The sequence below is a fragment of the Rhea americana genome, unplaced genomic scaffold (genome assembly GCF_003343005.1).
Source record: "Rhea americana isolate MKP2758 unplaced genomic scaffold, rheAme1 scaffold_175, whole genome shotgun sequence".
Taxonomy (NCBI): domain Eukaryota; kingdom Metazoa; phylum Chordata; class Aves; order Rheiformes; family Rheidae; genus Rhea; species Rhea americana.
This window is the reverse complement of record NW_028185872.1, coordinates 192433-218216: the sequence shown is the minus strand read 5'-3', so window position 1 is coordinate 218216 and position 25784 is coordinate 192433. Positions and strand designations below refer to the sequence as shown.

Below are 25784 nucleotides of genomic sequence, written 5' to 3'. Positions count from 1 at the left end.
GGCCCTGCCCCGGGGGGGGGCCCTGCCCCGGAGGGGGGTGCAGCTCGGGTGACGGTGCCCCGTGGCCCGCAGGGCTCAGCGCAGAGAAGGCCGCCGCCTTCGCCCGCCGCCTGCGGGCCGAGCCGCAGTTCCTGCTGGCCCAGAACGTGGCGACCTGCAACGACCCGCTGGAGGTGTGCTTGCAGCGGCAGGTGGTGCAGGACACGGTGCAGGTGTTCCAGCACGCCGTGCCCGCCGAGGGCAAGCCCGTCACGAACCAGAAGAACTCGGGTAAGGGGCGCCCGGCACCTKCCCTGCCTGCTGCTGGGGCTGGGGTTAACATCTCTGCCAGGGAGCGCTGCCGTTTGGGGATGGGTGATGTAATCTGCGCTGTGCGCCCGGTGCTTGTGGAAGCAGTGTCTTCCTCTGAAGCCTTTCCTTTGGGCCTCTGAGCAAGATGTTGTTTGTTCAAGGATTATTTCAAAAATGGGTTATTCTAAAGGCTCTTGATATATCACTGGATCCCAATCAAAAAATAATGATGAATTATTAATGAAAAGTTACAGTCAAGTTTTTTTCTGTTAGGAATGATCTCTTGTGGTACATGATGGCTTAAAGTATGGGATTGATGCACACACTATTTCAGAAGAATTCCCAGCCTTATTTTAGCTTTTGTTACAAATGAGTTCTGATGCAGCTTTTCAAAATGCCTTATGAGGGCTGAAAATGAATCCTTACGTTATTCTTTTGATTTACTAATGGTCTTTAGCCTTGCAATGTTTAGTTATTTTCAATATTTAGCTATTTTTTCTGAAGTTTTTATTGTTTTTCTTGTAGTGTATAAGCCAACTAGAACAATGAGCAAAAGGCTTGTGACACAAGAGTACTGTAAATCTAGTGTTTAAAAATGTTGTGCAGATCTTCAGTGTGTACGTTCCAGTTTAATTCTTGTTCTTTTGATCTCTCAGGGAGATGTTGGATCTTTTCTTGTCTCAATGCAATGCGTCTTCCTTTCATGAAGAAATACAACATTGAGGAGTTTGAATTTAGCCAGTCGTATCTCTTTTTCTGGGATAAGGTACAGTAGTATAGGTCATATGTTGTGGTAGGACTGGTTATGCAATGGGTATTAATCTTTGGAGAGAATTTCATTTAGGCTGTTGACCATCTTAAGAATCTAGATGGAAAGCATACGTGAGACAAAACCTCAAAAAGTTGTAAATGAGGGTAGACCAAAGTGGGATTTTTCGGCTTGAGAAGAAAATTGTCAAGACGTTAATGTTTTGGAATATGATTTTTTTTTTCTCTCAAGTATTGAATATATCAGACACTATTTGTAGGAGGCCAAATGGGAAACATCACTAATTTTTTGTTGAGCTCTCTTTTAATAGAACTTCTGACCTACTGATCTGAGAGCTATGTGCTAGTTTGCTGCCTATAAGGAAATTAAGTAAACTTGTAGTGCTTGAAACTGAACTAGGTTTGATCTAGGTTTYATTACATGACTTCTGTTTCCTATTTCCTGCTCCTGCACCCTCCAAGCTCTATACCGATTCATGTGTAAATGTTTCACATGTAACTGAAAATAAGTTTATAGGATAATACTTAAAAAATTATAGGGAAAATAAGAACTTCAGTGCATGGCTAGAATGTAGTTTCATCTAGTTAGGACTGTGAAAGAAATGAATGCACAGGAATGAAGTCATATGTAGTATGTCACACCTAGAGATTTTTACTTGCCTTCTAATTCCAGGTTGAACGTTGTTACTACTTCTTAAATGCCTTTGTGGAAACAGCTCAGAAAAAGGAGCCTGTGGAAGGAAGACTGATACAATTCCTGCTTTCTAACCCCACAAATGATGGTGGACAGTGGGATATGTTGGTTAATCTTATTGGTAAGAGAATCTGTCAGTAGAAGAGATTGCTGAAGTTGTATGCTGGCTTGAGTGATGAGGAATGAAGCAGCTAACACAATTTTGATTTCCTTTTACAATATCTGGTGCTATACTAGATATTACACAGTATAGGRTCTCCTAGATCATAGAGTGCCAGGCACTATTAAAAGCTTCAAATAAAAGATTGTCTATACTTTCACTGTGTCACTGTTCAGAACCTAGTCTGGAATGACTGTGATGATAAAAAATACCTTTTTGTAATCTGAAATGAAACACTTGACTATGCAATTCTCTTAAAATATACACATTATCTCCTTAAACTCACTTGTATTTTTTGATCTTCTCAAAGCACATAGTCTTTATAATATCAACAGTCTGCAAATACGTGGTTGTCAATCTGTACTCAGTAAGAAAGATTTGATAATACAAACAAATGATGTAGCTGAAGCAATGCTAATGTTGCTTTGAGCCAGCATTTAACTGCTTTATGCTTTCCTTATTTTTACCATCATTAAAGTGAGATTCTGCTCCTAAACTTTCAAAAACAAGAAACTTAACAGCTTTGGAAACAACTTCAGTTTGTATTGCTGTGGCTAAACTGGAATGCAGCTCATGATTTCAGATGGTCAGTAGTAATTTTATGAACCATGTAAACACTAAAAAGCATTTCATATGGGTTGAAAGCAAGTTTGTGTTCAAGTAATAAGTTAGCTCTGAATGTAAGGTTTATTAAGCAGTTCACCTTTTTTTTTTTTTTTTTTTTAATGCCTGGAAGCTTTGAATATTCTGCTAATACTTAATGGAAAGCATTTTAGGTGGGATGATTTTTTTTTTTTTTTTTTAGGAATGACATAAGCTATTCTGCACTTAGTTTCTGATTTCCAGACCCTACTTTAAGCTTCTAATACACTGCATCAAACGTACCTGTCTCATTTCCTAACCATACCCCTTTCAAATAATAATTATCTTCATGTTACTAGTTTGGGGGAAAAAGAAGGATATATACTTCTATATGCATGGGATTTCTTGTCCCACCTCCCTTATACCTAAATATGAGTGCAGTGGGAAARCCTTGTGGTATGCCTTTAAGATTAACTACAGTAGGCTTCCTGACTAGGAAGAATTTGTGTCTGAAACCTGGAAATATGCTAAAGGATGTGATATTGGCCACTGGCTTTTTTAATCAAAAAAGTTTGTCATGTTTGCTTGCAGGTGTTAGGCATAAATCTTTTTTGAGATCTTTCATTTTGGTATACTACTGACAGAGGTTCAGAAAGTCAAGAGAAGTAATCAGATGCACCTGACTGTTCAGTGAAAATACACAATTGCATTACTTTTCAGTGATCTTCTCAACACTGTTGCCTTTGCTTATATCCATGTGTACAATTACTAGTACATGCTAGGAAAAAAACATAGTTAGAATAGGGTGTATCTACAAGGCCGAAACAAACTTCTTTGAGTTGCAACCTGAAGAAACAAAATACAAAGACTGGTGAGAGGGAAATGTGGAATGTGGCTGTGCTGGTCTTAAAGATGCAATTTAGGTAGGATCTTTTCACCGCTTGAGGAGATGCTTCAGTGTCTGAATTATACTAGCACTCGCTTTCGTTTGTGTTGCAAAATAATATGACGCCTTTGTAGAATAACAAGCCACTAATGTAAGTTTAGAATCACAAAAGGAACTTGTTCCTTTGAAGCCTGGAGGTCACTTTTCCACATTCAGATGTTATAAATATTTAATCAGGGCAGAGAAGATTTTAGATGATGCTATTATGTCCAGAGCTTTGCATGGTGTGATCTTTGTTTAGTAGTGTAATGTAAGAAGTAATTGAGCAGTTGCATATGTTTTATAAATGTTGAGGAGWAGTAGTCCTAAGGCCTTTTTCCTGTTCCTGTGGAGGAAGGAAGACAGGAAGTTAGTCAACTAACCACAGGTTAGATGCATGTAATAATTCATAAGAGGTACATTTTTTCTCAGAAGGTGTTTYACTAGCTTACTTTTAAAATTAATCAGGTTTTGTATTGGTCAAAAGAGCTTCTTAAAGCACAAATTAGATTAGAACTTCTAAAGTGTCAGATTGAAATGTTAGTGGATTCCATCCTTTGGGACCCTTGTGAAATGCAGATTAGAGGTGAAGATTCAGTCACAGATTGAAGTGCAAGCTTTGAACAATTACAWCTTTTTAAATGAGAAAGTTCTCCCTTATACTCCCTGCACAGAAAACAGCTGTATTAAGCTTTTATGTGGCTATGAGCAGAAGCATCAGCATTTGCCATGTGGAAAAGATGATTATTAACTCATAGCTTTACTTCTTTCTTTTAGAAAAGTATGGTGTTGTCCCCAAGAAGTACTTCCCAGAATCTCATACCACAGAGGCTACAAGAAGGATGAATGAGATCTTGAATCATAAGGTAATTCAGATTTAGGTGTTAGGGTTAAAGAAGGGGAGGGCACAGGAATGATCTTGCTTCAGGTGTTCATAGCCATCCTCATGTCTYTTTATTGACCAAAGTATTAAGTGCATCTCAGCAAGTGACCTGCTTTTATTCAGACGGTAGCCTTAAGTCTTAGCAAAGGAATGAGATAGATCTTGAAACACTGAGCAAGAAAATGTGCATGTGGAAGATGGATGTTGCTAGGATTCAGTAGCTTGGAAATCCATATGGTTTTATTAATTGTTTCTAATCCTCAAATCTCCAAAAAGTTAATTCTTGAAGTGTTGCTTAAAAAGTACCTTTCTGTAAAACTAGTGTTTGACGCTTGAGTGCCTGTTTCTCAGTATTTTGTCTACCAGTATGCTGAGCTTTCTAGAGATTACTGCCAAAGTTGATGGCTAAGATCAAAAAGTATGTTTTTTAAAAACATTGAATGTTAAAAATCAGCTTGCAATGTATGGGGATGTGTCTTTGTCTGAAGAAAGGTATAAGCTTATTCACTGAAATGAATTAATCTGTGAAGAAGCTAGTCTAGGTGGCTAGATAAAAAGGCAATTAAAAGCTGCTTTTCTTTTTTGCTGTGGGCTTTGATTTTTATTTTTTTTTTCCAGTTCATATGGTGCATGCTCAGGGAAAATTGCTATCTGAAATCTATATTAAAAAATGGAAAATATGTGCTGAAATAAGCTTAGACAGTATGGTGATGTTAATGTTACTTCTGTCCTGAACATCACAAACCAGCTGGTCYTGAGGGAGCCCCACTCACTGCTTCCTGGCCTTATGGATGGTGACAGTAATGGGAGGCATGTACTGCTCTTACCACAACTCTGCATGTAGCAGGAAAATGCTTCATTCTTCTTATAAACCAAGAGATGAATTATGCATTAGAATTGCAAAATTAAATTCTACAGTATGAAGACTGTTCCCTGCGAGTCACAGACAGTAATGCATATGGATGTTGTGGCCTGAGTTATGTTATGGAACTGAAAGAAATCAAGCCTAAAGAAATGCTAATGGTAGAAGCTTCAAATCAGAGTTGGAAAATAGTAATTGAATTGCAACTAATAATTTTTTTGTCRTCTTTTATCTTTAAATGATTTCATTATATTGCTTTTAAAGAATCAACATCTAACAAAGCTTTCTGAAAGATTTTTTTTTCTGAAGCTGTTTTGTAAAGGGTAAAACAGGTGTCTGAAACAACTGTATAGAAAGTTCTGAAAACTGRTTAGGTGTAGCACCTTTCTTAATCTTAAATGATTTTTTCTTTAAACAGATGAGAGAGTACTGTTTGCGGCTAAGAAATATGGTGGCATGTGGGATAACTAAGGGGGAACTTACTGCTGAAATGGATGCTATGATAGAAGAGGTAAATATATTTGTATGACATTTGTGTGACTTGGAACGGGGGCTTTGAGTGCATTTCTTGACAGCTCTTGTTTTGCTGGATCAGGCAAAACAAGGGACTTCTGTGTGCTTAAGTAGGAAGATTTTGTATGGCATTGCACTTTGAAGTATTTAAAAATGATTTTTCTTGAAGGAGCCTATTTAGTTACTTAATGCAGTGAGTTCTTCCAGATAAGTATCAGAACTGTCCAGAATTRTGACAGTTTACTACCAGAAAAGATCTGCACTTTTCTGAAAGAAAGCAGCATTTTGGATCTTAATAGAGATCAGAATAGTGGTCTGTCAGGCTTCTGTCTCTAGTAAGAAAGAGGCAAGTTGAAATTGTTCTCACAGTTGTAAAAGCCAAATCCTGTAGCACAAGTGTTGTTGCAGAAATTCCCCACAAGAGAGCAGGAAAGAACAACAAAAGAGAACTCTGCAGTGTAAGAAAGATTTGAACTGAATGCTGCTGAATCTAGCTGTGATCTGCTAGTGGGGGTTGCAGAGGAAAGATCAGCAGATGTTTATTGTAATTTCTGCTTAAGATGTAAGCAAAAGTTACACTGGGATAGTTCTATAAAGTTTTAAGCAGTTCCCCTATTACAGAAGTTTTGCTGATGTGTTTGATTCTTGAAATCTCATCTTCCTAATCCATATATAACCTTTAGCTGCTTTTTACCTAATTCTAAAGCTAACTTAAAAAGTATAAAAAACTGGTACAAGTTCCTTGGATTACATTATTAAACTTAAAATACTTTGTTCTATGAAATACATATACTAATAAGATCAAAAGTAATTCTGCCCCTTGAATCTATCCTTTGGAGTGTTGCAAATTATATTAACACACTGTTAAACTAAATGCTAACTTGCATCTAGTGTGTCCAAAAGCCTTTGGAGGGTTTTGCAGCAGAATCCAAACCTTTTAGGAGCTGGCTATGTTCACTTTTAGGGCAGTGACATACAGCTCACTGCAAAATGCCTCTTCACTTGTTTAAAGCATCTTGCCCTCTGAAAAGGGATCCTGGAACCAGTGTTAAAGAATCATTAACTGATTGTCATTTTTCTGTTCTGTAAAAAGATTATGCTTAATTCTCTGGAGTTAATGAAGTATTTCYTCTTGCAGTAGTAATAGTAGTTTAACCTAAGTGGATTTTCTTTCAATAAAAATCTGCACCTGTTGTATATACTTTAAAAACTCATAAGGGTTTGAGACCACTGKTTTTTGTGTGTATGTGTATAAGTGGCTAAACATCCATTTTGTGTATGGTGAAACAGAACTTGGCCTTTGTGTGGTGGAGTTTTATTTGTGTTGTTTCTTAGTTTGCTTATGTTGGAAGGCAGTACTCCAGCTAACATTGCGCAGCTATACTGGAACATAGGACTGAATATTTAGTGCAGGACTGTATAAACATTCTTCTTATCAAACTAGTGCACAAGAAGTCAGAAGTTCAAATCAGTGCGCACATGTGATTTAATGTTTCTTTCTTCACTGTTTTCCTTTATGGACTCTTCCTTATCAGRAGCGTCTCCTTTTCTCCTCCTCACTCTTTGTTTTTAACAAAAGCCATTATATCTTTGCCTTATTTTGGTTCTAGCTGTCACCAGAGTGATACAAGTTACCTTTAGGTTTAAGTCTTTGAAGGGCATTGATAGAGGAAGCTTTTTAGATATCAGGGGATGGCCTTTGATGGGTGTGGTGGAAAAACAAGTGAGGGAGCCATTCCCAGGCATGGCCACCTCTGTTAACTTAAGACTTCTGTCTCCATCGCTTTCCTTCCTCTGGCTGGAGCCCTTCTGCTTGCTGCTCTACTTTTAGGCATTTTTCTGGTATGTTTTGTTTCCATAACCGCAAGTGGTGAGAGATGAGGCTATCTGAGGTAATGTGGGTGTGTCTACAGCAAATGTTACCTTTTGTGCAATCTGTGCAAAATTGAATATTTATAGCAGTTTRAGGATTTACATTTCTTTTAAACATATTTATTAAAAAAGCAAAGTACAAGTTCCTTCAGTAAAAACATGAGTTGAAACAAGGGTACAGGTTCATAATTAATCTCTTGTTCTTGCTCCACATACTTTATGGAAAACACCTTTATCTGAATCTTGTGCACAGCCAAATAGTGTTGGCATGAAGATAATTGTTCATTTTTGCATGCAACGTGCACCTTCTAATGTATAGACATTCAGTGCAGCCAATACATGAGTGTTTTTTTAAAAAAAGCCTGAGATTTTATCATTTTGTTGCCCCTTTTTTTTTTTTTTAAGGCAGTAAGCCTCAGTTCTGCAAAAAGGTTGGTATAATCACAGAGGCTGTCTAGCYTGGTTAATTAACAAGTGGTTCTTATAGAATCTACTGAGAAGAAGCTTGGAATCCATATAAATTGGTTCAACTTGTTCCAGAAGGAGTAAGTCAGATCTGAGAAAGGTTTTCTGTCTCTTCTGTTATGAAAACTTGGCAAGTGTAAAGTGTGAAGACTGACAACCCAGGCATGTTAACACAAACCACAGGCATGAATCATAGYGTAGAAGGGGTAGGTGCGGGTTAAATTTGATTCCCCCCTTATTTTATTTCAAATAAACCGTGTATTCTTTGCAAGGAAAACACTTCTTATGTTCAAGACATTCAGAATGACAGAGCTGCAGTAGACTAGTTTCAGCTAAAGTAAAACCAATTCAAACCTGCTCACATATGACTGAATTCTTTGTTCCCATAGCTTCTGTAATAGGTCTTGCTGAGTATTCTTGAAGGCATTCATCTAGTTACATTGCCTACAAGTTAGCACATTTTATGGTAAGACCAGTAAGAAAGTACAGTAGACTATTTCTGTTTCATACGTTTACAGGGAGACTGCTTACCTGAAATCTAGTTGAGACTTTTTGTAATTAAAATCAGCAGAAAGATGTCAGCTGAAGAGGATGTCACAGCAAGCAGGGATCTTCAGTTAAATTACATAACCTGCCAGCTTAACCCTAAATTGAGGCATTGCTAAATGTATTAAATACACGAGAAGATTATTCTAGGATTTTTGAAAAAAAGCAAAGGCCCATCTTTGAAATCCAAATGAACATTACAGGAAAGAAGGGATTAGTATAGAGGAAGCACTGGGATAAAATGCTTTGCTGTATGTACCTTAGGAGATTCAGCTCTTTGTGCATGGGGCAAATCACCTCTTAGAGCAGTTCTTTGACTGCTGATTTTTCTCTAGAATCAATTTGACATTATTTCTCATACACTGGAAACATTTCTTGTTGGGAATTTCTTGTACCTTAAGCAGGTACAGAGTGTGACAATGGAGAGATTCTGTTAATTTTTTTTTGGTGGCCTTTTAGATTGATTTAGAACTGTTGCAAGGTGTAGATTGCTGAAACTGGATGCAGATAATTGATACATGGGGGGGTTATTCATGGTGCGTCAAAGGTGAAAGTTAATAACCCAGATTTCCAGTTAGTTCTTATTTAGGGAAATCCATTGATTGCTGACATTGCTGTGGTAAAAAGGACAGACTTGGATGTTGCAGTGAGTTCTCATAGCTGTTTGCTTCTTTGGACAGGTTTTCAGAATAGTGAGTACTTGCTTGGGTAGCCCTCCAGAGACCTTCTGCTGGGAGTTCCGGGATAAGGAGAAGAACTACAACAAAATTGGCCCTGTGACACCAGTGCAATTCTACAATGAGCATGTGAAGCCTTAYTTCAACATGGAGGACAAGGTTGGGCTTGCAGAAAGGCAGTGGTTTTCCAAGACCATCTTACTGTAAAACCCACCTAGTTATTCCTTTCCACTGTTGCAGGTGTACTGTCTGCATCTGTAACTGCACACCACAGGATGGATACAGCTCCCACAAGCTCACTCCACATTTATTCTCCCCATTCTCATGTTTGTGCACTGCCCCTCCCTTGGCTGTGTGACCTTGCATTGCATTTTGAGATTGYAATGATATAATATGCAATGGTCAGATAAGTCACAAACAGCTATAAATAAAACCAGCTGTTAGAGAACAAGAATAGCATGCAAAGCTTCTGTGCCACAATTGAAGGTGAACTTACAGGATATATTTAAAAAACAAAAAACAAAAAAATCCCTGCTTTAAAAGCCTTCTGGTATTTCTGTCAAAACTTGTTGTCTGCTAATGTGATAGAAAGCTAGCAGCACAGAAGCAGTTGCCCAAAACCTGTCTAATTCACTTCTCAGAGTTTTCAATTAAGTTATACCTTAATGGCATCTTGATTTTGGCAGATTTGTCTAGTGAACGATCCTCGACCGCAGAACCCATATAACAAGCTGTATACGGTGGAATACCTTGGCAATATGGTAGGAGGGAGGAGAACGCTCTACAATAACCAGCCTGTTGAGGTCTTGAARAAATTGGCTGCAGCCTCTATTAAGGATGGCGAGGTTTGTTTGGTTTTTTTTTTTTCCTTTTTTTTTCCATAGATGGTGTGGTGCTGACTCTTGTAATATAAAACTTACTGGGATATAACCTAGACATGATTTTTTTTTTTCTTCTGCTTGTAGGCTGTGTGGTTTGGCTGTGATGTTGCAAAGCACTTCTATGGCAAGCTGGGAATCAATGACATGAATATGTAGGTAGAAAATCAAAACAGAATACCTCTTTGGATACTTGGACAGACATGAAAAAACTTTGGCTAAAATTCATTTGTACATGCTTTAGTTTAGACCTAAAATGACAGCTTTTAAATATTTCATTGGCAAAAGAAATATATTCTCTTCACTTGTTATCTAAAATTTTGATACTTTAAAGATGCACTACAAGTGGTCTGTTAAATACTCATCTGAATTGTCTAATCTGGGGAGAGTTGCTCYGAAAGGACCAGTCTTTCATTTATTCTGACTCTAAAAATAGTTGAATTCATCATAGGTCTGTGCACTGATTCCTGGGACACTGCAGTCTACTGATTTTCTGGTTAGTTGTGAGAATCCTTCCTGCAGCCCTTCTGACAACATTTATGTGACTTTCTTGCAGATTTAATCATGAACTGGTGTTTGGTGTCTCCATCAAAAATATGAACAAAGCAGAACGATTAATCTTTGGTGATTCAATGATGACCCACGCTATGGTCCTAACGGCCGTCACTGAGAAGGTAGTCTTCCTTCTGAAGTTCTGATGTTTGCACAGATGTATTTTACCATTCTGGCAGTTTGTTTATATGTTCATGGCTTATTCACAGTGTATGAGCTGTTTTGCTAAAGCTCGCCATGTGTGTGACAATCTTGGTGCACAAGGCCTAGGTTGTCTATTCTCCCTGTTATTTGTGTCTCTGAGTGTTCAGAAGTGCTATAAATATTTATCAAGGAGGGAAGAATTTTAGACAAGTTGAGGATATCTTTTCTTCTATCCACAAACTGCTATTGGAGAAGGGGAAGGAAAGATCCATCTTTAAGATACCAGAAAACCTCTCCTAACAGGTTTTAAATGCAGATTCTGACATACCTGGCTGAGCAAGGAATCAAGTATGGCAGCAGGTATTTCCCATCCTATCCCATTGGATTAGTCCAATCTAGGTTTTACGGCATGAAGCTCATACTCTGTTAAAGTGCCAGAACAGCCAGTAGGAGGCACTTCAGTAAAAATCTTAACCTTCTACAAATCAATGATGTGTGACTTCTGACCTACTCATAATTAGGAAGGAAGAAGTTACTCAAAATAGTTGTACAGCAGACAGTATGCTGAGATGAATCCCACACTACATCTGCTCCTGGCAGTATAACAAAGCAGAGAGAATGAGCTAAAAAGAACTGTGTGAATATTTACTTTGGGTTATCTGCAATTCTGATATTTTCCATTATTTCCAGAAGTCATTATTACTAAAGTCTCTTTGAAGTGATTTCTTCCAGTCCAAGATGACCTTGGCTTTGGGAAGTAACAGCTCACATGTAATTGAAAGAGTTCCCTTGAATGCTGGAGTTTAAGAACTTGAGATGGGACTGCTGAGAAGTCATGAGCTTTTCTGAATTACTATTTACAATTCAACAGAATTTTTCCTACTATTCTGCATTTTGAGCTCTAATGCTTGTATTTCATGTATCAGATTGCATGAGTGCATCTTAAAAAAATTTTTTTTTGAGCTAGATGTTTATAATTTTCCGGCATTCAAAACCTATATATTTGCTGCTGTAGTGTATATGTTCACAATCATAGATCACAATTACTGACTGCATTTCACTGAACGATATAATCTACGATCTGTTTTTGAATTTCTACTTTTATGTGCACAAATATGTAGTTACATAAAATAAGGTCAAATGTGATCTGATTTCTTAAAGAAGAAAAATACGTATAACATTAAAAACTTAATTTCATATATCAATATATGTTAATATAGCAATATATGGTATTTCTAGAATGAAAAGATACTTTAAAAGAAATACTTTGCTATCTTGGAACAAGTCCAGTATTTGAAGGCTTTTCCACATTCAAAACATAGACAAGTTGTTCTTTCTAATTCTGGCTTGAACATGTTGTTTGATATTAAATTTTAACTTAATCTAAAAGAGCTTTGATAGATAGCTGTAAAAAATGTAATACTTTGGATTTACCTGCTTTATTTAAAAAAAAAAGGCTTTGAAGATAAAAAAGGAAATCGTATTATGATTTTTACAATGCAAAAATATTATGTGGATTCAATGTACTTTTTGTTTTTAAAAAAATTCATTTACGTAAATGTTCATTCTAGCTTGTCAGATAGCATGATAGGTAAACTTATCCTTAGTTTGGTAGCTCCTGAGTGTCATATTTTAGGGATTTTTTTATATATWTTTTTAAAGTGAGAATAAAATCTTAATATAGCAATATTCCTTTAAATATTAAAAATGGATTTGTTATTAAAAAAAAAATACTTGCAGTAGAAAGAATGAATATTCATTAGTTCCTCAAGGGAGCTGCTTTTTCCTCCTTCTCTGGAGGAAGCAGCAGTTCATTTTGTGGTATAGCAAGCCTGTGAAGCTGTTTTCAATGCTTTTAGGTACTTGATATATTTGAACTAGGCTCTTCAGATATGCACAGTGCTGTCTAGAATATGGCGTACTTGTAAATGTAAAATCAAATGTATTTTATGTTTGTTAGAAGCTTATATATTTTCCAGTGAACCAGACTGGTCCTTCAGCTTGATTTCTCAAGTGTTTGCACTTACTCTTACTAATACTGTCCTAAATCATTACAGTTACTGTATTGCCCTGGTTCCTGTCTTTTGATTTCTAATTTATGCAAGTATTTCTGTATTTCACAAGGCAGCCAGGACTCTGTTAGATGATAGGGAAGGCTACTTAAATTCTTCCTGGCAGTTGATTAGAAACTTGAACTAAGTTCAATTTCAATTCAGTTCTCAGATTAAAATAGGTATCTACTGTAGGCTCCCTTCTCAGCTACCTTTCCTCATGCATTATGTAAGCAATCTTTTGAAAATTACTTTCTTCAACCTGTTAGCAAGAAACCATTGTCTGAGACTGTCTCTTCTTTTGGGGGCGGGGGGGTAGAGCTCTGTGGTTGCTGGTGCTGGATTCAGGCTTGGAAGGGTTAACTGCTGTAAACGGGCACAGCTCTTCACTACTGAATAGCAATGTACTTGTTTTGTCACAGGATGGGCAAGAAGGGTCATTTGAAAAATGGAGAGTGGAAAACTCCTGGGGTGAAGACCGTGGTAAYAAAGGTAAAGTAATTTATAGTCACAGGACCGGAATACTGAACTGTAGTATTTGGAAATAGGGAACTGGAAGGGGAAAAAGGATGTGCTGCGAAATGAGCCTGCAAACAGCATGTGGATTGCTGAGATATGGCACTATTTCTGGAAGACAAACCATCTTAGCTTAAATGTGTTTTACCTCTAAGTAAATTCAGTTGAGACATTGACTGGAAGCAAGTAGTGTCACTGGATTAACTTGGCATTGTGTTAGCGTGTCAAACTGTAGAGGCCATTGCACTTCGTGGAAGATGGTTGGAACTGACAGTGAGGGAGCCTTTCTCTTCATCCAAAAGCAGAATAACAAAGCTGACCCTTGCTTTAGATGGCATAACTTAAGCTGAATGAGGTGTATTTTGTCCTTGTCCTGTAGCTTTTGACAATCCAATAGTCAAACTGTTTAATTTGTGTATGGAAGGTAATGGGTAGATACCAGTAGACTTCTGTCACCAGATCAAATGGGTTCAGCTTGTCTAAGTGAATTTTCATTCCAAGTAATTTGGCTAGTAATGGTTACTTTCTTGCTCTGAGAGACATCTTGTCAGATCACATTAATATTTTAGTAATTACAGTTATGAACCTGAGGCCTCATTTAAAAACAATTTGATACCCTGCAAAGGTGTGTCTTCACTTGCTATAATGTCAGGACATGGCAAGTAGTAGGATGTACCATGAAGAGTACAGGGCCTCTTGGAAATATTAAGATTTATCAAAGGCATTCTAGAAAACATATCTAAAGTTCATATAATAAAGTATTTAAAGTAATAAACTTTCATAAAATAGATCATTTTTTTTTTAGTTAGGTTGTTATTGTAAAGCTGCTTTTTTTCCTTAAGGAGTATATACTGATTGGCTTTTGGTCACAAATTGTGAGCCATTATCCTTGGGTGGAAGAGGAGAGAAAGCAGCTGTAAGAGTTTGACAAGTGCCAAGAGAGCAGAACTCTTGTTATTTTGTTGCTCATAAGACTTTGCTRCAAAATACACATCTGAAAAAATGTAGTAGTATTGATTTGAAAATGTAGTAGTATTTCTTTTATGAAATGGCAAGAATTTCAGTGATGTAAAATGAACTTTTTAATAAAAGGACAATAGATAAGATAGGAGATCTTTTGCAAGACCAAGTAAGATAGGGTCACTTCCAAGAAATCCCTCAGAATGCACTGTAGAAAAATACTTTGTCCTTCTTGTAGGAAAGTAAAAAGACTTCACTGCATACTTTAGTACATTTGAAATTTTTTGGTTACAGATTCAAGCTTAGCTCTGTTTATTAGAGTTGTCTCATGCTGTACCCCATGCTGACAGTGGCTGATTATTATTATTTAAATAGTCTTCCTGAATCATATGTGAAAACTGAATGTGTCTTATGCTTTCTTTTAAAGTGCTGTTTATCAATCACTGCAAACTTTTGTTAACTGTTTTTGGAAGTAAGGCAGTGAGAGTATGGCTACATTAATAACTGCAGCAGCTACAAATGAAAGGTGCAGTGCCTCAGGCTTTGACTTAAAAATAACACTAAGTCAATTACCTAGTCTTGAGTATTATTTTGTTGAACTTTGAAAGTTTGCCAGCTTTGTAAGCTCGAGTTACTTAGTCTGCAGTTAGTTTACCTGCCCTGAGAGACTGTCTTTTTCCTGCATATACATTCACTTTTCAGGAATGAGTTCTTCTAGAACCACCTAAGTGGAGCTCATTGCTCCTTTAGAATATAATAGGGCTCTAGTGTGATTTGAATAAATCTTGTCCATACATCATATGCATGTATTGCATGCACACCATCTATGTGAACTTTTCTTGATGAGTCACTGTCATTTATCTGTTTTGTAGGGGTAGAGACTACTGTCTCTGGAAATTYTTGCTCACTGTCTATATTTTCTTTTGGTTAGAGAGTTGTTTAGAAAAAAGCATTGGTTGAAAATCCCATCAGAACTAGGAAGCTTGATTTCTATTTCAGACTACTTTTTTCTTTTTTTTTCAGGGAGGTGAATCCTTAAGTAATTTTCTTAGGTGTGTTCAATCAACTTACTGTTTAGTTAAAGGCAATTGGACATATCCTTTGAGGCAACCTGACAGGAGCAATAGGCATGATGATTACACACTCTTCAACATCCAGTCCTAGCTGGCCTCAGAGGATGAGGATTTGCAGTCTGTTCTAGCTCTTTTGCTRCATCATTGAGTCAGCCTGGCAGTGAACTTTCTTATCTGCTTGTTAAGGAATTGGGAAGCTATGTTTGGATAAGTCCAGCACAGGAAACCAGAATCCACATCACTAAAGAGGAGGCCAAGAATGATGTTAAACTTGGCATCTTACAGCTGAGGCCCAGCTGGGTGTGGGGATACAAGACCCAACTCCACTGTTTCTTGGACAGGATAGTAAAGGGGTACAGCGTGCAAAAAAGTGCCAGAAACTAGATTTTTTTTTTGAGTCATAGAAAGCTTATAGTTGGTTGGAAATGGGAATACTTTTATATGGGGTCCCTCTTGCATTGCTCTGAGTACCATCTGAGGTGCAACAGCCTGAGGAGCACCAGTTTCCCCAGACTGGCATGGTGCAGGAATGGAACAAGCATGACTCTTGTATTGGGTGTCATGGGAGGAAGTTAGTTATATGCTCGCATTCCTTCCAGGGGACAGAACTGAATTCTAGTGCTTGCCCCAGGGAAAGGGAAGCCCTGAGAACAGCTAGCATTGGCTCTCCTAAATATTTAGTAATTATATGGGTATCTGTTTTAAAAACTGTTTCTTGGAATCCAGTCTGTTTTTCCTCAAGGAATGAACACAGCTGCTGACAAACATATTTTGCCTTTTGAGGTAAAAACATAAATAAAAATCACTTCTCAGAAAAAAAAAATTCCATTCTATGTTTTACTGGCACTTTGTCAGCCATCCAGGCAAGTTTAATTATTCTGCTTACTCTCTGTTCTGGAGCCACAGTACAGTATTACTTAACTTTGAGCCCAGCTTATCCCTTTAGATATCTCTCTTTAAGAGCAAGAAAGAGGTCTTCAAAGGCAAATACTGAATCACATTATTGCATTTCTTTGGGGGTCCATCTGTTTGTTCTGTCATGAGGACAACTTTTTTACGGTACATTTCCAGCTAGAAGTCACCTCCCTTTTGACTTTTTCCTTTCTACTTGTGCTGTTACATATTTATTCTCCATATGCATTAAGACACTTCAAGGGTTTAAGTGTAGACACTTAGTGACTGTCTTCGTATATATCTTTCCAGGAGCACATTAGGAAGGGAAGGTTCTGAGYACCAAGTGGCTTGTAGGAGGAACTTTGGTGCAAGGGCTTTATTTTCAGGTGCCTGAATCCTAGGTTGTGCTGTAGCTCTTGGCCTTGCTGCCTTGACCGACTGCTCCTTAACCTGCTGCTTGTCAGTGTTAAAATCCTTCATTGTTACGTTTTTCTTTGAATAAGTTAGAGAAATGTGGCCAAGCCTTATGTATGTGAGGAGGAGTAACCAGTCAGGTCAGACAAAGACAATGCTGTTCCAAGTTCTCCTGTATTGTATTGCTAGTTTACATACAAATGGGTTGAGTAGAAGCAATAGATTCATTGCCTGAGGTAAAACTCCATGGCTGTACCCTGTTCGGAAAAACACTTCTGTTTACTTTTTATTTATTTTACTTTTTCCCTGCTACCCTTAGGAAGGGTTGCCTAAGGCAGGCTCTCAGGTATATATGTTGCTGCCTATAGTGTGTGTCTCCTTTTAATGAAGAAATTGATAACAGCTTTCATTGTGACACAAGGCACAGGCCTTCTCAAAGAGCAACCTTCCTTTTTTGCATGTTCTGAAGTTTTGCTTGATGTTTCCTTCTTGTTCAGACAGCATGATCCTAATCAGCACTGTCAGGCTTTGAGATACAGGATGTCAGAGGCAGAGTTCATTATCCTCTGAGTACAATTACTTGTTGGCTCTTGGGAGTGAGAGGTTTTTGTGTGTCCCACAGAACTCATATCCTGAAGAGAGAATAATCAAGGCAGCTCCCTTTGGCAGTGTTTCCAAAATGGCTTCTAGCTCGGATTACAATTGATAGGGTTTTTAATTTATGGGAATTCAATCTGATCTCCTGCTTTAGAAACAAGATGGTGTAGATAGATGCATTTATTGTCCATATTCTTTGGACATTTTCTTGTTTCATTTGATTGTGATGATATTGTATAAGGACATGAGGAACTTTATTACATAAAGCTTTCTCATCTGTCTTCTAAATGTATTCTTTTTCCCTGGCACGCTGTAATTTTGGTTCACCTTGAATAGCTTGTTTCCAGTGGTAGTTTTCTGCTGAAAACTGTGATACTCTAAATGTAACTTTTCCCCCCGGTTCAAAGGCAGCCCACTGAACTTTTCAGGAAGAATAATATTAAGGGAAAAAATTTAAGATTTAGTTGAGCCACAGTGAGATTTAGTTGGCTTTGTATTTGAGGAAACCAGATAGCCTCCTTTTACTACAAGAACTAAGGCAACAAAGTTTGAGGTTACTTAAACCAAAGATCTGGATATTCATCAGGAAAATTTCTTTAATCAAAATCCTGAAAATTGTAAAGCTAGAGACCCAGATAACTTTACATTCTGACTTAAATATTAATTTTTTAAAGGCATTGCAATTCACTTGAGTATTCCAGGTGTCTGTTTTAATAGAGGAAGCCTAAATGATGAATATTCTGGGTCTTATTTCTCCTAGTAGGTTTCTTGCTTGGTCTAACAGTGCACATTGAAATACTTCAACATCAGCTTAGCCTGGATGTTAAGTTCTTAGTGATGTGAGATTTGGTGGGGKTTTTGTTCGTTTTTTTTTCTCCTTGTACTTTGTCCTGATAGATACTGGAGTATGAGTGGGTCCTGTTTGTATTGGATCATGCATGGGTGAAACTGTCACTGCTTCATTGTAGCAGTAATGGTTCTCTGTTGTAATGAACTGTTTTCATCTCCAGGTTACCTGATCATGACTGATGACTGGTTTTCTGAGTACGTGTATGAAGTTGTGGTGGATAAGAAGCATGTGCCAGAAGATATCTTGGCAGTGATGCAGCAGGAGCCGATTGTTTTGCCAGCTTGGGACCCTATGGGGGCATTAGCCAAGTGAACTACAGATTGTTTGCCTCCTAATGATCAACCAGAAGTAGATGCAATAGAGAATCCCAGTGGTTGGAAGCCATAGCCAAATGTTAACGTGACCAAGCACTCAGCATGGTCCATATTCTTGAAATGTAAGTTAAGGATCTTTGGAAAATAGCGCTTTACTGATTGGCTCAATAAAAGCTCTCAGGCAGGCTACTCTGCAAAACTAAAAAGGGAGAAAGGAAAAAACTCATCATGAAAATGTAATACAAGTGCTTTCAATGGCTGTTTGATTTTTATCTCTACTTTTTTAAACAAAAATCATCATARTAACTTTTGACTAGTATTTTCCCTAGAGAAGATGGTCATAATAGGCCATTCTTTAAAGTTAACAGCTAGGTGATTGCTAAAACAAATACATCAAGATATTTATAAATTAATTATCTATGGMCTCTTATACCTTAAAAGAATATTCAAAATATTTTAACCTTTACATTTTTAGTTTTGCTGCCAAGGGAAGAAAATTGAAAGGGRACATAAGAGTAGAAACTGCTCCATTCCTTAAAACAGCCTTCAGAAAATTTTCTCTTCCAGCAGGAGAGAAACAACTGCTTCCTGGAGGTTTTCAGTTCCACTTGTTTCTAATCTTCCATTATTGAGCTAGACTGGATAACTCTATCCAGGCTTAGCACTATGTTGCATGCACAGGAGCGCTATTTTTCAGTTAGATTAACAAGAACAACCGTAAATATGTTCACAGATGGAGTTAGTGTTGTGCTCAACAGAAAAAAAAAATTTAATTGCTGCATTTTATTTGGATGTTTTCAAAACCAAGATGGTGCTATGAAGCTTTTAAATAAACACTTTCTTAAGTGACTGGTTCAGCTCTGTTTATTTTTATTTAATGAGCCACATGTAACTATTGAATTAGAAGGATATTAGTGACTTGCAAACAAACCTAAGTGAGCCAGGACATGAACAGATCAAGAAGACATGCTGTGTTATATTCTCAGTAGTAGTCACGAAGGCACTCCTCTCACTGAACAAAGATAAACATGTTGCATCTTGTGCACTGCAGGCACTCATACTCTGGTGATGAGTACAGTACCAATCCTTAGACTTAAATTGTGCCAAAATGGCAGACTCTGTGTACCCTAATAGTTTTCTTGYTCTGTACTGAGTTTAGTCATAGACAAATAAGAGGGAAAGTGAGCTTTTTAAACTACATTCAAATAATATGCCAGCTACTGTGGGTGATAGGTAAATATTACTAAAATGAACTGCCGTAGAGTTTTGTGGTGTGCCGTAGTGTTCTACAACAAAGTTTTCTTGCTTTTTGACTTAAGGCAGAAAGTTGTTAAATTATTTTTTGTTGTTCTTTTTTGTTGTTCTTTTTTGTTCCTCCCTTCAGATTTCCTTCACTTGCACACTGCCTCATATACTTCTAGAGCTTTTGAATTCAAAAGCTCTGAAATAAGGCTGGGCTTGAAAGGCAGATGTAATACTGTCTCTATCAGGAAGCTGCTAAATACCATTCCCTTAGATATGAATATGTATTTATTTTATGCTTGTTACACAAAATATATTTAAAATGCCAAGGTAAAGTATGTGTGTACATGTTGCCTGCTAAACTAAATTCAGATTTGGATTTGGCCAGGAAACATCCATGCTGATTCAACATGCTATGATTTAATATTTCTTTGAGTAGGAGTGTTGGCTAGAGGAGGGAAACAATGCAGTGTGTAACAGCAGCAGGGCTGTTCCTCTCCCTGAATTATGTGCTTTAAGAAACTGTGACCCTTGCAGTATCTTCTGCAAATGTAATGGAGATGTTCTGGAGATGTACAGAATGCATCTTGGTAGTATCATGATACTATAGCTTGATTCCCTTTCTTCTAGTAAAATTCAGCTCATGTCATTTTGGGCTTAAGTCAAAAAGTCTTCTGTCATCCCAAGACTGAGGGTACTTCTCACTTGTTTTTTAAGAAAACTCTCTTGCTTTCAGTTTGCCTCTTTCTAGTAGCAGCAGCGATAAGCAATAACACACAGCTGCACCTCTGCAACAAGTTTTCCTAATTCAGAAGATCCAAAGTGTGATGCTTAGACTTCCCCACCAGTTTAGGAAAGGTAGATGGCCTTTCTTGCTTTCTGCAATGTGACTGTCAGAAGTGTGCCTCACGTACTGTTTTCTTTCTGGAAGTTTGAGCATACCTTTTAAGTAACAGGAGAAATCAGGTTATTGTTAAATAATTTGTAAACATTCTGATTTATACTTGATATTCAAATCTGATGTCTATCAAAAAGGCAAATGTGTAGAGTACGAATAGAGCATACAAACAAGTGTAAGCTAAGTATGTGTGGCAAGAGAAATGTTAACGTTATGGTTGATTACTTTTTTCACAAGATTATATAATGCCATGTTGGAGCATATAAACAGAAATAGCCTACAATGTGAGGTCACCCAGCTCTGCTCAGCACTTGTGGGGGCTTAGCTGGACAGCAGCATCCAGTTTGGGTACTGCACCTCAAAAGATGTGGACCAAAAAGAGTGCAGAGAAAAGTGATAAGAATGATCAGAAGACTTGAAAAATATGACTGATAAGCAGAAAGAGCCATGGTGTTTAGTCAGAGAAAAGGGGAGACATCATTTTCTTTTAATTCATAAATAGGTACTTCAAAGAAGGGAATTTTGTTCCCACTGCTCATGATAAATAGATCAACAAGTCATGGTCTCTAACTGCAGCAAGATTCAGTGAGATTAGGAAAAGTTTTCTAGTGATAAAAATAGTGCAGTGATACAAATAGCGAAGCTCTGGACTAAACTGCCTGAGGAAGTGTGGAGTCTCCTTTGTTGGAGATCTTTACAAAAGCTTACAAAAAAACATGCCAGAAATGGCTTTGATGGTTGATCCTTGCTTAGGGCAAAGGGATGCACGAGATGATCTTTCGAGGTTCCTTCTGGCCTTATGGTTCTGTAATGCACAATCTCTACCTCATGCTGTTACTTGCATTGAGGCAAGTAAACAGTCTTGTGCTTGATGCTGAATCCTGGTGGCTCTGAAACAAAGCCAAATCTCTTGGAAAGTTGTATTATACACAATATTTTGGTTATGACTAATGCATGTGTTGTTTTGGGGAGCTTTTTTCTTCCAAAAGGTCAGTAATTTAGTCTTCCAAAATCTTTKTTTGTGACATTACACCAGTTGTTCTACTTCCTTTATGCTATCTACCAGATACACCAGAGGGTTATAGCAGTCAGAGAGTTAACTACTTCTCTGGAGGTTTAGCTGATTAATGGCTGTGTTGCCCATGCCAGCTCTGTTGATTGAGTTTGACAAATTAAAAACTGTTTCCAAGCCAGTTTTTGTCAATTTGGGTATTTAAAAGTATTGTCCACTGTGGCTTATCTTTGCAGTTCTTGCCCAGATATTTCCCAGTACAGCTTATACAATGGTATGTTTTTTCCCACTTTCCTTCAAAGGAGGAAAAAAAAAAAGAGCACAAAACTTCCATGCTAAAATGTGCTAAAGGAAATGAAGCCATTCTGGCAGAAGCAGTTTTGCATTTATGCCCAGCAACTTTGTAAATTCTTTTTAAGAAGGAACGGGCAAAAGGAGGGAAAATACATATGCCAAAGGGAGGGCTGTATTTCTTCTGCTTTGAAAATTCCACGGGGTGTTGAACAAACAGTTCTAAGGTTCATGCTAATGCCTCTTCCTAAAATTTAAGGCTGGCAGAATACTTGTTGGGTATTTTGTGGTTTGCTACCTGGGTGACAACAGTCCACGATGGCCAGTCCTGTGCCTTTGATCGGAGTTGATAGCTGCATGCTCTTGCTAACCAGCAGTCTGTTGTTCGTGAAATAGCCCATCAAATCTTAGTGGCAAGTGAACTTGTTTTTAGATTGTAGCTTGAAAGATGAATAAAATCTGTATGTGTAAAATTATTTCCCATTAACATGCTACCTACATTAAGACGGAGAAGTTACTGAAAATTAGCCTTATGCTTCTGCTTCAAAATAATAAATATTTTGTCTTCTGAAAGAGTTTCTGAAGCAGCTGAAATGAATTTTACATGATAACAGAGGAAAAAATGAAAAAGCAATCTAGCTATAAATACCTCCTTTACTATTTAGTTTTGGCTTATTTTTGTGTTGGTATCCAGCCTCAGTGAACGCTGGGTAATGCAGGCTGGCACTATGCCTCATTCTGGTTCATTTAGGTCTACTGAGTTGGATCACAGCCGAGATTCAAGTAATGATTGGTTTCAAAATAAAAAAAAAACTTCTGAGAAATCAATGCTAAGAATCTGAAACTGAAGCTTCTTGCAGGGTATTTATTCATGTGTCCTTAATTTTGCTATTGGAAAAAATGAGGAAAAGATGATAAAAAATTGCACCTCAGCTCTTGGCTCAGGGAAGRCACAATGGTTTCCTGGCGCACGCTGCCCTTTTGTCCTAAAGGAAAAAACAGTAACGGGATCAGCAGCCCTCAGCCGTGGGATTAAGAATCAAGGCGGTCAAGYAGGTGATTGAGAGGCCGTGTGCTCCGTAAGAAGGCTGAGAAAGTTCGTCTTGTCTCGCACAGCGAAAGGCACGGCTGGATCCAGAAGAGCCTCAGCCTTTTCTCGGGTTCAGGGTAGTTGATGAGTGCAGCCGGGGGAGATGACGGACTTGGCCCAGCAYCTCTCCAGCAGAGTACTATGGGAGTGTGTAAATGAGAAGCAGGCTGCTTTACTCCAGTCGGTTCTCAGGAACTGGTTTAGAGTCAATCAAAATTAAACTCTCTCTTCAAAATGGAAATGATGTGGCAATAAGCTTAGCTTGCTAAAATTAAGCAGAGAAAGCTCAATGCCTGATGGACCACTTTACAAAAAAAATTAACATCCAACCAGTAAAAAGATGCTTAGGTTAGAATGAAATGCAAACAAACAAACAAAAAACACAACAAAACCCCACGCCTTCCCCTCCCTGTTTCAGTGCCATTTCTTCAGTTCATACCCTTTGCACATTTTAAAAAGACCTTTGGATTGCTGTGGAACCAGCCAACCGACAAATAGTTTCCTTTTCCAAATTGTATCAATAAAAGCATCTAATTTTCATGTGATAATCCRAAGAGTTTCTCTGACAGCTGTAAGATATTGACAGGCCATGTTATAAAGRTCAGCTGCCTCAGTTTCAGTCAGAAGTTCAAGAATAATAAATGCTGCTGATCAAGAAAAGGAAGAGGCAGGAGGAGAGGTTACATCTGGTGGCAGTTTGGAAGTGACCAGAATGAGATTTCTYCCCCAGAACGTTCTCTCTCTACACAGCTCTTGTGGAAGCAACACAAACCTCTTAAACCCATTGAACTCTGAGATGTGTATCCCAGCGCAGCCAGCGCAGGAAATAGCAGAGAAGGACAAACAGAATTCCTCTCTCTTTCATCCCAAAGCCAACCTTAACAGCTTCTAAATGTAGTCTGATTCATAACTAAGCAAAAGATGGGAACAAGTAAATACATAAAATTTCTCTTGTTTTGTGTTATTTGTGAGGTTGTTCCTGTCCTCTTACTGGCAGTGCAGCAGAGACATGCTTGCATGACTTGCATCATTACTGACTTTGTGGTAGAGCTGGTACCACTGTCTGCAGGTAAGCTGCTTAACGCTTCCCAAGGTTGCCCTGGCATTGGCGACTGGCATCTACGGCTGCTTCCTCTGTACGGAGCTGTGGAAGCATTTGAAGTTATGTTGCTACCAAACAACTGTGTAAAGTTTCTTCCTTTTGTTTTTCCATACTTGCCCTAAAATCAGTAAGATTTTCTCCACTAATACGTAGAAGACTCCTTGATGTTCTGGAGCTGATTCAGTATCCAAAAGCTTTCACGTGATGGATAGGTAAGTGTCATAAAGTTGAGGGGACAGCCTGAAAGCTTAAGTCTGTTTTTTCTATTATGCCCAAAAGGCTCTAGACTCTTTGGCAAGAGATTTAAAAAACCTTCACTGCTGCAAAAGACATTAATGAAAAAAAGCAATTGAAGTGAAAGACCAGGATAAGCCAAAAAGGGTGTTTTTGTGTTCTTAACATGCTGTTTTTCACATTACAGCTTTGTATGCTCTACAAAAATAACTAAATACTGACACTGCATGTCACCAATGTGACCAAATGAAAGCAGTTTAACTGCAAGTGTTGACCAAAATGAATGGTATTCAACAGCATTTCAGAACTTGGTAAAAAAAATGCTTTCAGTAGAGACTAAGATGGAGGAAAAACTTCAGACAAGGGTCAAGGTGCCTATAAAAGTTTTTACACACATGGATGTACAAATAGCAGAGGAACCCAAAGAATATGAAGAGAAATTTTATTTCCTGTRTGAGACTAGCATAAGCGAGTTTGGAAAATCCATTCCAGTTTCCCAGTGCTGGTGTGCTGGAAATGTGTGTGTAAGAGGAGGCACAGACCCTCGGTGCCACCCATCCTCCTGCCTCCTAAGAAAGAAAAAGCCCAGTATCCACAGCATGGGGTCTAATGCTCCAACGAGTACTTAAGCATTAAAACGTTGTACTTTGATCTTAAGTAAGATTTAGTGGATGAACCACAGCAGTCTTTGTCCTCACAAACTCTTCAGAATAAGACAAAACAGCGGGAAGACTGTGAACAATTATAACGTGTAAAAACACTAACCTGCTTTTCTTCTTCTAACTGCAGCGAAGCAGAGATTAGCACAACTGTTTATTTTGGAAAGAAGAGTACAGGAGGACGACGCAGCATGGCAGAGAGAAGACAAGTTAGATGTTGCTATCTTGAGTAAAAGAACAAGAAATCTCTAAAACAATTAAAGGTTACGAAGCTAATGTAACAAAATACTTTCAATGTGCTGTCTGCAAGAATTAATGGGAAAGCAAAGATTCTGCTTAACACGCCTGATGTTTGTAATTGCAGTACCTGAGCTATCCTTGAGATGGTGCCAATGACACACTGCTGCTTGTCTGCTGGTGTCAGCAGGGGACCAGAAGGCAGAAAAAGTGCTAATTATAACTCTGTGTTTTTTAGTTTTCAGAGTTTGTTTACATACAATGGTTTGGGACACTTCTCTGAAAACTAGCAGTAACTTACAGCAAGACTGCTGATGCTCTAACGATTAGCTATTCTTATCTTCCCCCTACTGTTTTTCTACTTTCTTTTTCAAACCCATCACATAAACTGTGGCACTATTTCACTGATCTATGATTTATCACCTTTTATAAACAAATCGTAAAGTTGAGAAATGAAGAAACTGGATGAAAGAAACTGGAGAAAAAGCATGTGTCAGATGTTGAGTCAGATGTTTTGAGGAGTAGTAAGACGAAATCA

The 25784-nt window shown here is 37.9% G+C and overlaps 1 protein-coding gene across 1 annotated transcript in view; it reads left to right on the top strand.

Moving 5' to 3' along the window:
- BLMH (bleomycin hydrolase) overlaps positions 1-19330 on the top strand; it is a 21176-nt gene extending 1846 nt beyond the window's left edge. The window contains exons 3-13 of the mRNA XM_085301238.1: positions 44-270; positions 948-1057; positions 1733-1874; positions 4198-4286; positions 5584-5676; positions 9242-9397; positions 9925-10083; positions 10204-10271; positions 10673-10790; positions 13286-13355; positions 18328-19330. Coding sequence (XP_085157364.1) covers positions 44-270; positions 948-1057; positions 1733-1874; positions 4198-4286; positions 5584-5676; positions 9242-9397; positions 9925-10083; positions 10204-10271; positions 10673-10790; positions 13286-13355; positions 18328-18479 — 1384 coding nt within the window. The 3' untranslated portion in view covers positions 18480-19330. The remainder of the gene's footprint in view (positions 1-43; positions 271-947; positions 1058-1732; positions 1875-4197; positions 4287-5583; positions 5677-9241; positions 9398-9924; positions 10084-10203; positions 10272-10672; positions 10791-13285; positions 13356-18327) is intronic.
- Positions 19331-25784: the final 6454 nt, after the last annotated feature.